Here is a 10,918-nt window from a genome sequence, read left to right as displayed (position 1 = left end):
GCTCTTGCTCAGGCTGGTCTCCAACTCCTGAGCTCAAACGATCCTCCCGCCTTGGCCTTCCAGAGTGCTAGGACAGGCGTGAGCCACCGCGCCCAGCCTATTTTTTGTTATTTTCTAACAAATCTTACAAGGCTAAAAGTGGTGTGTTAAAATCTCTACAATTGTTCTATTTCCCAGTTTTCAATGGTGTGAATTCTACTGTGTAATCCATCATCTTCTTTGTGGCTTAATGCTTTCTGCCTTGAGGTCTACTTTATCGGTCTTTAATTACAGCTAACATTTATTGAGCATTTATTGTGTCCTACATTTTGTGCTAAGAGCGTCACACGTATTATTTAATTATCAAAACAACTCTAGACAGGTGTGGATCCAGGTTTTGTGGGGATTGGAATTTATACATTACTGAGGGCCTTCTAAAGAAAAAAATGACAAAATTATGAACATAAAATTAGGTACCACAATCAATGTTCATTTAGAGTGAGAAAATAAACCATAACAACTTAAGAGCTCTCTTCCAGCATTTAGGAGAAACGCTTCCTGCTTGCAACCTTCCCACCTGGAAGACAACTTCAGTGGCCCCTGCAAAGGAATGTAAATTTCCTTAGCGTCACCCTAAATCTGCCTGGCAGCGGGAAGAGGTGTTATCATTGGTTCCATTTTTTATAGATGAGAAAACAGACTTAGATTGAGTAAACCGCTCAACATTGCAAAGTAGGAATCTGAAAATTATGCGAATGGACTCCAGAGCCCTCATCTTTATCCCACGCCGCTTCTCACTGACATCACGGAGCGTGCACGAGGGCTTCGTTAAGGATGGCTGAGGGGCAGCAGCTGAAGAGGAACTGAACAGAAGGGCAGGCGAAAAACGGAATGAAGCCCCTAAACAGGTGGACGGAAATGGGCTCCACAGCTGTAGTAGAGAATGCGCCTTAGACAAGAAAAGGGAGAAATGTAAGAAGAGATAAAATGAGGCAGAAATGGAGCGAGTTAGTTAGACCCTGAGTACTTTCATTTATTTACAAACTGTACTGAGCCCAACCACGCCCCAGGCGTGACACTGGGTTCCCGCAGCGGAGCGGCTGGGCAACCCACGCAACGCGACCGGCCCTGTTAGGAGGCGAAGGGGAGCCAGGACAGAGGGCGGGAGGCCACAACGGTCAGCCGAAGGACAAGAAGGCCATCCGCTGAGAGCCACTGCGGTGCAGAACATTGCCGAGAAAAGGTGGGCGGGCAGAACCCAGGAGCCGCGCGCCCTGAGCGGCGCCGGAAATGGGGCCCCCGAGCCCGCCGTCCCTCTCAGCCAATGGCCGCGTGATGCGCCGTCCGACGGTGGCCTGCGCACCTGCAGGAAAAAGGCGGGAGGCCCATGAAGCGCAAGAAGGCACCATCTGTGTACGTTACTATGCGAGCCACCAGAGTAGTGTAGCCAGGGACAAGTGTCTTTCCCCATGGTTAACCTAGGCCAATACCACTACGCCTTTAACTTGAGGCCGGGCACCCCAGCTGCCCTCAGTAAAGATGGCTGACTGGCGCAGGGAAAAGCCGGAAGTAGTCTGGGCAGGGAGGAGCGGATAGAGGGCTGTTGGGGCGTGGCCTGTCAGTGGGGGGCGTGGCCAGCCTCCGTAATCTGGGTTTGAGGTCTTTGAGGCGCACGGCTGGCGGGCAGCCGTGTCCTTGCCGTCTCGCAGGGGCGGGTCCTCCACTGGCCCCGCCCCCGCCCAGGTGTCTCCCTCTTGGGAGGTCCCTGCTGAGTCTCCAAGACTTCTCCCTGGTGTTCTGCGGAACTCTTGTCTCTCCGTGGACCCGTCGTCCCTCCGCGGTCCCCTTGTCTCTCTGCGGTCGCCGGCTAGCAGCGATGGAGGGGACCCCGGAGTCTGGCTCGTCCGCTCCCGGGTCCGCAGAGCCCGCGGGTTCTGCGAGGGGCCCCGAGGAGTTGCCTCCCGAGGAGTCGGAGGGCTGCGCCCGGCCCCTGGAGGCGGCCCCAAAGAAGCTCTGTGGGTATTTAAGTAAGTTTGGCGGCAAAGGGCCCATGCGGGGCTGGAAATCCCGCTGGTTCTTCTACGACGAGAGGAAACGTCATCTGTATTATTCGCGGACCGCGCAGGATGCTAATCCTTTGGGCAGCATCGACCTCTCCAGTGCGATCTTTGACTGCAAAGCTGACGCTGAGGAGGGGACTTTCGAAATCAAGACTCCCAGCCGGGTTATGACCCTGAAGGTAAATGGAAGGGTTTTCTCCTTTCCACCTTGGATGAGTTCCCAGGGCATGGCTGGGCGCGGGTCTGCGGTCACAGTAAATTGACTGGAACAGTGATCACCGGCGTGTTCCCAAAACTTTGTGCTTTCCAAAGCGCATTCACACCCATTTCCTCATTGGGTTCCCACAAGGCAGGGATGATGGACCCATATTAGGAGTCAAGAAACTGAGTCATAGAGAGTTAAAGTGACTGGCCTGAGGTCGGGCATCTAGAGAGTGGTGTCGTCCACACTTGGAATCTTTATACTTCTCGGTGCTGTTTCAAAACTTTACTTCGGGGTATGCCTAACAATGCAGTTACCTTAGCTTTCTTGGACTGAAGTATAGTCAAATACAGTCTTTGCAATCCGCTTTCAAGGCCAGGAATCTGATTCACTTTTCTTAATGTTTTGGCCATGAGGAGTGAATGCTGAGACTTTGGCAGGGATTAGGAAGATAAATACTTAGGTTGCACTGATCAGCCTAGATTGTTCATCTAGACATGTATAAACCTGTTTTTTCTGTCAGCAGCAATAGGTAAATTTTATTTTATCATCGTGTTTAACTGAGAAAGCCTCAAATAGTGGAAAGGCCACATACTTTGAAATCAGACAGGCTTGGATTCAAATTGTACATTTGCTACTTAATAGCTGTGTGACCCTCGGTGAGTTACTTAACCACTCAGAACCTATGTAGTTTGTAAGCATCTGGCACATCACAGGCACCTACAAATTGTTGAATTAATCTCACCCTAGAGAAGAGTCTGGCACCTAGTGGGTACTTAATAAATGTTGAATAAACACACATGCATACACAGGATGATGGAACCAAGGTCAGAATGCTCATGTTGAGACGAGGTGGCCGGTAATTTAATTGGAAAGGCATATCTGGGCTAAGAGTTCTGTGGGCATCAGAGACGAGTGTGCCAAGAGATAGTCCCCCCACCTCCAGCTAACTGGGTATGCATGAATGCCCACAGGTTCAGTTCTCCTTCAGTGACGGGGCTTAGCTGGTGACCAGGCTGGGGGACTTGGTTAAAATCTTGTAAACCAGGAATTCCAGGCCAGGGAAGGCACTTTAGAGGTCATGTGGTTCCTGGGTCTCTTCCACAGGCCGAGTGCTGTATATAGGGCCTGCGTACGTGGTCTTTACTCTTCCACCATTCCACGCATGGGCCTGGCTCTATTCTAGGCTCTGGGGTGTGGCACCAGATCAGCCCTGCCCACTGGTTCTGGAGAGAGAGACTGACAGGCAAACTGGCACACACTCTAAAACATTCTATAGAGACCCTGTGATAAGTCTGTACAAGAAAAGCATGGTGACAGGAGGGATCATTTCCACTGAGTCCGGGGGCTAGCCAGAAAGGCATCGTGGAGGAGGGGCCAACACCTGAGGCTTGAAATAAGAAATAGGTGTGTGACAAGCAGACAAGGAAGAGAAAGGTATTCCAGACCAAGAGAGCCCCACGGGCAGAGATAGGAAAGCGTGATCCAGCCCTGAGTGTCCAGGAACTCACAGGAGCCTGGGATACAGAGGGGCCGGAAAGATGGAGTTGGAGAGCAGAGGCCCAGGGGTGGGGCATTTATGAGTTAGGCCGAGGAGCTTGGACTTTGTCCTGTAGGCTGTGGGAAATTGTCAAAGAGCTTTAAATGAGGAAGCACTGTGAGATTAGAGTGTTTAGGAAGCTCAGCCTGGCTATTGGGTAGAGAACACGTTAGGGGAAAGCAAGGCTGGTAGTCAGGGAGCCCATCACCTCCCAGCCCAGGGAGGGGATTGGGAGAGGATGACAGCTCAGCTAGAGCTGTGGCCGTGGGGAGGGAGACAGTGGAGGTGGCTTGGGGTTGTAGGAAAGTAGAATGTGGGAGAACATCAGAGTGGCTGGAGTAACTAACTGGCTGACTGCCTGGTTACTCACTGACAAGAGGGACTCAGGATGAGGAGCCCATGGGACATCTAGGTACATGGACCCTGCAGGAGGACAGAGACCATGTGTGGTGACTCGGACCTGTATCTCCAGCACCTAGCACAGTCTCTGACGCATGTAATAGGTGCTCAGTGTACACTTGTCAAATGAATTAATACAATGGGATATTTGGGTTTGGCTAGAGCTCATCAGCATTAAGGTCTTAGTAAAACCCTGGGAGGAGCTGAGGTCTCTCAGGGCAAGTGCACAGAAAGAGAAGACTGGTGGGCATCATTTTGTCTCCTTGATACCTACACGACAGGCTGAGGGTCTCTTTCATGAAGCCTCCCGGCCTAGTACACACCTGTGGACCCCTGAGAGGCGGAGCTTGCCCCAGTGCCACTAGCCTGCTGCTGTTCTCTCATGGCCTCGATCGTAGGCAGGTCTGTGGGGCTCCCCATCCACCCCCATCGAGCCGCCTATCTTCTGCAGCCCACCTCAGCTGATCTCAGGCCTCCTTTATGGAAGCCACAAGTCTCCTGGCCATAAATCCCAGCAGAGTTCTCTGGTCTAGAAGTGGGGCACCGGATTCTGGGACCAGCTCTCCACCACAAGCCAGGGCAGCTTCGGGACCTTCGTTTCTTCATTTGTGGAAAGGACTGATCAGTCCTGCCTTGCCCCTTTCCTGGAGGAGCCAGGGAGTGAGTGGATGTGAAAGTGGGTGTTTGGACTATCCAGTGCTGGGAGACTGATGACCAGCATTTACTATTAACTTATTTGGTGTGCTAGAGCACCTGGAAGGTGCCACCATGTTGTCACAGCACGTGGCTGTCCAGTCCTCATTCATATCCATGATTCAGTGTTTCCCAAAGCAGGAGGGATCACCTCCATTCCACTGAAAGGTAGCAAAGACTTGGGGGTGTCACCGAGGGAGATAGTGATGGTACCAGGGCCCTACCCAAGTTAGAATTCCGAAGTTCTTCCCCTCCCTCACAGCATCTCCAAATTCCCCCATCCGGTGAGCACATTTTGAGTATCTAATGTATGTCGGGTACTGTGCGGGACACTTTGCATTCCTTATCTCATTTCGTCCTCATGCCTGCCCTAGAAAATGTGCATTATTGTCACCATAGTACAGATGAGGAAACTGGGGCCAAGAGCAATTAAGGAACCTCTAAGTGGGAGAACAGACCCTGATTATCTTCTGTGGCCTAGAAGCATGTGGTCTTTCAGAGGCGAATACCTACCCACAGTGACCTTTTTTTTTTTTCTGGGAAAGAGAAAGTTCCTGTCCCACACCCAGTGCCACCCTGCAGGCACAGGGCCTTGCCAATTAATCCTTGTGCTTCTCAGGCCGCCACCAAGCAAGTGATGCTGTACTGGCTGCAGCAGCTACAGATGAAGCGCTGGGAGTTCCACAACAGCCCGCCTGCACCAGAAGCCGCCCTGGCTGGGAACGGGCCCGCCCTGCACCTCGAGCTAGGTACCCGACCGGCTGGCCTCCTGCCCACACACCCAGGGCTCTGGTGATTCAGCCTTGACCTTCCTGTTGAGTGAGCGGGAGGAGCCCGGGATGTGGCTCAGGATTAGTTAGGGCAAGAATTTGGGCTTGGAGGCCAGACTTCCTGGACTCAAATCCTAATTCTGTGTGATTTAGGCAAGTCGTTTAACCTCTCTGAGCTTTAGTTTCCTTCCCTGTAACCTTCTTAGGGTTGTTATAGGATTAAATGAATCCATACACCTAAAATGGTTAGAACAATGCCTACACATGGTCAGAGCCCGATAAATGTTAGCTGCTATTATGACGACTATTATGGGAAAGTTTCAAGAAATGAAACTTTCACAGAGTTTCCATGAGGAGGGTTAATGAGAAAATGCAGTGTCGTGCTTGCTGCTTATGCAAATGCTTTTGTACAGAGAGTTGGTAGATCAGTGATTTTATACCTGGTATTCTCATAAGACAGATTCTGTTGCACCCTCATGGCTTACAAATGAAGTTTCTTGATCCCAGATCTTAGAACAACATCCCAGCATGGATGAGCCCAGGAGATCACACCCTCCCACCCGCACACTGCAGCCAGGACCATGATTGGCAGGTTTTAGAATTGAGATAGACCATCTCACAGCTGCCCCTGCAGGAACACAGAAAACCAGGTCCCAGCACAAGGCTGCAGAGTGTCCAAAGTGCCTCATCCTCAGTCGACAGCGAGGCTGAATAGGCAGGGACAGGAGTTGTCACCAAGCACTTCCTGGACCTCTACCTGGATGCTTTGCGTGTCCAAATCTGAGTGCATCCGCCTTGACCTTTCTCCTCCCCCAGTGTCCCTTCACTTGGTAGATGGCTCCCCACATACCGTCCTCCACCCTTCCTCAATCTTGGCCAGCGAATCCAGTCAGGCACCATGCTGACCATTTTTGCTCTCTGACCCACACATTGGACCCAGGCGTTTCTCGCTACCATTGCGTGGGTCAGACCTCATCTCTTAGTTGAAAAATTACAGCAGCCTCCACTCCAGTGTTCCCGTGTGCAGGCCTGCACCTGCACCCATCCCTCCCCACACCCCAAGTGAGCTTTCTAAAAGGAAAACCTGAGCCTGTCACCCCATCCAGGGCTGGTCTGCCACCCAGCTCCCGCACAGGGTGCTCATGCTTGTCCCTCGTGACCTCACCTCTGCCTGCCCCCTCAGTGCCCACCTTGGGCTTGTTGCTTCAGCAGCACCAGATGAGCCTCTGCTCTCTATCTCCTTTGCCTGGCAGATTCCTGCTTATTCTTGCTGGCCCAGCTCTGTTACCACCTCCTCTTGCCACCCTCCTTCTGGAAGCCTTCTCAGACTCTGCCCACTGGACTCTGAGGTCCCTCAACACTTTCTTCAAACATTTCTAAGGAGGCCTGTCACATTGTGTTGAATTACCCCTGTCCTTGTCAGTCTCTGCCCACTAGCCCTTAAGGGTGAAGACCATTTCTTTGTCACCTGTTGCCCCTAGTCCTTGGTGCCCTGCCTGGCACATTGGCTATTCATGGAGTGAACGTGTGAGCGAATACATTGAACTTTATAATTCAATGAGGAAAGGAATGGAAAGCCCTTAGCGTAATGCTATGCACGTAGTGAGTGCCCGATACATGTGGTTGTCCTAATAATCACGTTTATGTGTGTACATAAGTGTGTGTGCTATTACTCACATAGTAGTACATGTACACATATATGTGCCATTACTGTTACAGTAACTGCTCCTTAGATTGTTAATAACAGTCATCAGTGGTTTCTTTGGGGTTTCTTTTTGAAGGTTTCTTTACTTCAGCACTTCTCTAGCCCCCACTCCCCATATGCCCGGGAGCCACACAACCCTGGCTACGCCGAAAATTGCAGCCGAGTTGACAGAATTGCCAAAGGTCAGCCTCAGACTAGAAGCGAGAGAAACCCTCCCAATAACAGAATTCTTGTGTGTCTGGAACTGAAATTTGAAGAAGCAGATTGTCAAAGCGTGGCTCTGGGATCCCACGGGCCCTTCCGTTGCGGTGAACCTGTCCCAGGTTCTTTAATTCTGTGGCTTCGCTTCAGCACACACAGCAGGCCTCTGCTGGGCTAACCCCTGCCAGTTGCCAGGATGACCAGGGTGCCAGTCTCCCGAGGAGGATGCTGGCCTGCAACTCCAGAAGCAGGGATGTGGGCTTCTCCTCGTGAAGCCTTTCCTCACCCGACAGCAAGTCTGCACCCTCCCAGACCAAGGGCCTGGGCAAAACCTTCCCCAGCCCACCCAGAAAGACATTTCTGGAATCTTGAGCAAGCCAGCAAGCCCTGGATTAGACATCTGGAGCAAGCTGCCCCACTCTGCAGCCGCCACCCTTCCTGAGGAAGCAGAGGCCTGCTCCTAGGATGGTGAAAACCTCCTGACCCATGTCTGACTTTGAGTCACAGAGACTCCATCTGGTAAAAAGTGTTTTGTCACTGCCCTTGAGCAATCTGTAAGGCATGTTCTCTACAGTTTTTAAGCGCTTACAATTTTGTTTGATACTTTACGTAAATAGTGGTTTGTTTCTACAGAGCCAAGAAAGATCAAAGAGAAACCAACAGATTTATAATAAGAAGAATAGCATGTTGCCAAAGTAGGCTAGAGTTTACAAAGGACTTTCATAAATGTATATCGTCTCCAAAACATGCATACCATTTATTGATGCTGCTCTAACGTTACATGTTTCATCTTGTCCAATCCTCACAACAATCTTATGAGCTAGTTAGTGTTATTCACATTTTATAGAAGAGGAAACTGAGGCTTGCAGAGATCAAGGGACCTCTCCAAGGTCACATAGTAAGAAAGTGTCAGTGGTAAAATTCAAACCCTAGTCTGCAGACTCACACCTCCCTTCCAAAGCTGAGGGACAGCCAGCCATCTGTCCAGGGCCCTCCTTGGAAGCAGTGACCTCCTGGGCCAGGCCCTTTTTTGTCTAGGCAGTGACTTCTTCCCACTGATGATGGGGCAGCCCCTAGGGCTCAGGCAGGGAGAATTGCAGATAAATGCCACTGAAAATTCTTTGTGCGGTCACCTCATGGAGGGCATTTATCCAGGCTAGAGAGGGGCCCAGAGGCCCCAGACCATAGTCTTGGGTCACCAATTCTGTTTCCTATGGAAAGTGCTGATCTCTGCTTTGACATTGCCATCATGTACTACCCATCCTTAGACAGCCCCTTAGCACTGGGACCTGTGGCTTGCTGGGCAGCTCCTCCTGTCCTGGAATGGTCTGCTTGTTAGAAAGGCTGCTCTGATAAGCCACACGGTTTAGTGATAAAAGCAAAAGTGAGGAACTGCATTTGAGTCTATAACTGTGTCACCTGCTAACTTCGACCTTGGCTATGAAACTTATCCTCTCTGAGCTACTGTTTCCTCACTGGTGAAACCAACCAGAGATAACACTTAACCCCCAAGACTTAGTTCTCTGTGGTCTCAGAGCAGATCTAGGGCCACAAGTGGTGGTTATAGGAAAACAGATAATGGTAGGTAGAGGGTACTTACTAAAGTATTAAAATCTTAGAAAATCTGTAAATTTTTTTTTTTTTTTTTGCTCTGAATGAGGGAGAATAAAGGTGGTTAAAGTATTGATAAACAAGACCAGGTGCGGTGGCTCATGCTTGTAATCCTAGCACTCTGAGAGGCCAAGGCCGGAGTTTGAGACTAGCCTGAGCAAGAGTGAGACCCCATCTCTACTAAAACTAGAAAAAATTAGCCAGGCAACTAAAAATAGAAATAAAAAATTAGCGGAGCGTGTGGCATGCACCTGTAGTCCCAGTTACTCTGGAGGCTGAGGCAGGAGGATGGCTTGAGCCCAGGAGTTTGAGGTTGCTGTAAGCTAGGCTGATGCCACGGCACTCTATCCTGGGAGACAGAGCAAGACTCTGTCTCAAACAAAAAACAAAAAAAATTGATAAACAAGAGAATCTTACTTATTTTGAATCAACTCAAAGCCTATATATAAAGACTACTTTGAAAGATGTCCACAGTATGGGGCCTCATGGTTTTCTAAACATTTTCGTATACTTTAACTCCAAAGGAGACAGGATGGAGACTAGCCTTGTTTTTTAAAAAAAGTTATTTCCAACCAGGTCACTGCACCATCCTTGCAGAAACAGGGCTGGGTTTGAAATCTTCTGACCAAAGCCAGGTCCAGTACTTCAGCCTCCTCTGCTCAAACCCCTGGGGGCTCTGGTTTCCAGCCAGAGGAGATCCAGCCTCTTAGCCACACCCCTTTCCATTCGGCCTTCCTGGTCCCATCTCCCCTGGGGTCCTCCCCACACACTCAGCTCTGGGTGTGGGACCCCTTGCTGTTGCCAGTACCTACACTTGCACAGAAAGATCCTTCCTCATTCCTCCTGCAAATCCAAATCAACTCCAGTCCTCAAGGCCCAGCTGCAGTGCTTCCCCCTTCCAGGAAGTCTTCTCCCTGGCCGGAATTGGAAGGACTCTGTCTCCACCTCCCAGAATGGCCCCCAGCTCCTGCCCACCGGGTGTTCCCAAGGTGTGCGCTCTTCCCCTCCCCTGCTCCTTAGGCTGTGAGCTTCACTTTGATTCATCTCTCTTTCTCCAGCCCCACCTGGAAGCCTTAGGTTAGACAACCAGTCTGTATTTGGGGAGAGGGTGAATTGAAGGGAGGACCTCAAAAGAATGGTTTTTGAGTAGTGTTGCAGAGTGCTGGCCAGCCTGCCAGATTCAGCAGAGCCTATTAGGAATTAACAAATGTATTGTCTGTTGTTGTTTCAATTATTGCAAAGTTTGTTTTCTTAAGTAGGTTGAACACTTGGCCCCACCATTATATTTAATATTTTTATACCCACACTCTTTTTGCAGATATAGTGCAAAAACAATTTCCTCCACCCCTAAATTTTTCAACCTCTCGGTAAGAGGGCTACAAATGAAAAGTGTCTGCTGCCCTCATAGGTCTTAGGAGCTGCCTAGGCAAGACCATCCCATCCCATAAGCGGTCCTGGCTTTTTTCCAGTTTCGATAACCCTCAAAATTAATTTCTAAATATTTCACCTTCTCTCTCTCTTATAATATTTCTTTGAAACCTTTCTTAACATTAAAGTAAACATTTTGAAGTCACTCACTGTAGAAGAGTCATTGTTTAAGCAGAAAATTTGGAAAACAGAAAAAAGAAAAAGTACCTATAATCCTATTACCCAGAGACAGCCAGTGTTAACATTATGTTGTCACCTTCTGTCCCCCTTTTATGTAAACATTTTGGATCATATAATAATATCAAACATCCTACTTTGCTTTTTTTTTTT

The 10,918-nt window shown here is 49.8% G+C and overlaps 1 protein-coding gene across 4 annotated transcripts in view; it reads left to right on the top strand.

Annotated features, from left to right (window-relative positions):
• The first annotated feature begins 1,815 nt into the window (after positions 1-1,815).
• The window catches only part of TBC1D2 (TBC1 domain family, member 2), a 47,946-nt gene continuing 38,843 nt past the window's right edge, over positions 1,816-10,918 (top strand). For 2 of the 4 annotated variants that reach the window (XM_012638278.1, XM_012638277.1), the window contains exons 1-2: positions 1,821-2,218; positions 5,493-5,622. In XM_012638278.1, the coding sequence (XP_012493732.1) occupies positions 1,856-2,218; positions 5,493-5,622 (493 nt within the window). In that variant the 5' untranslated portion in view covers positions 1,821-1,855. Of the gene's footprint in view, positions 2,219-5,492; positions 5,623-10,918 lie in introns of all 4 variants that reach the window. The other 2 variants (XM_012638279.1, XM_012638280.1) reach the window with 2 other exon arrangements.

Source organism: Propithecus coquereli, unplaced genomic scaffold (genome assembly GCF_000956105.1).
Source record: "Propithecus coquereli isolate 6110/MARCELLA unplaced genomic scaffold, Pcoq_1.0 Scaffold128, whole genome shotgun sequence".
NCBI classification, from domain to species: Eukaryota; Metazoa; Chordata; class Mammalia; order Primates; family Indriidae; genus Propithecus; species Propithecus coquereli.
The sequence above is the reverse complement of the archived record's forward strand: the minus strand, read 5'-3'. Positions and strand labels throughout refer to the sequence as shown.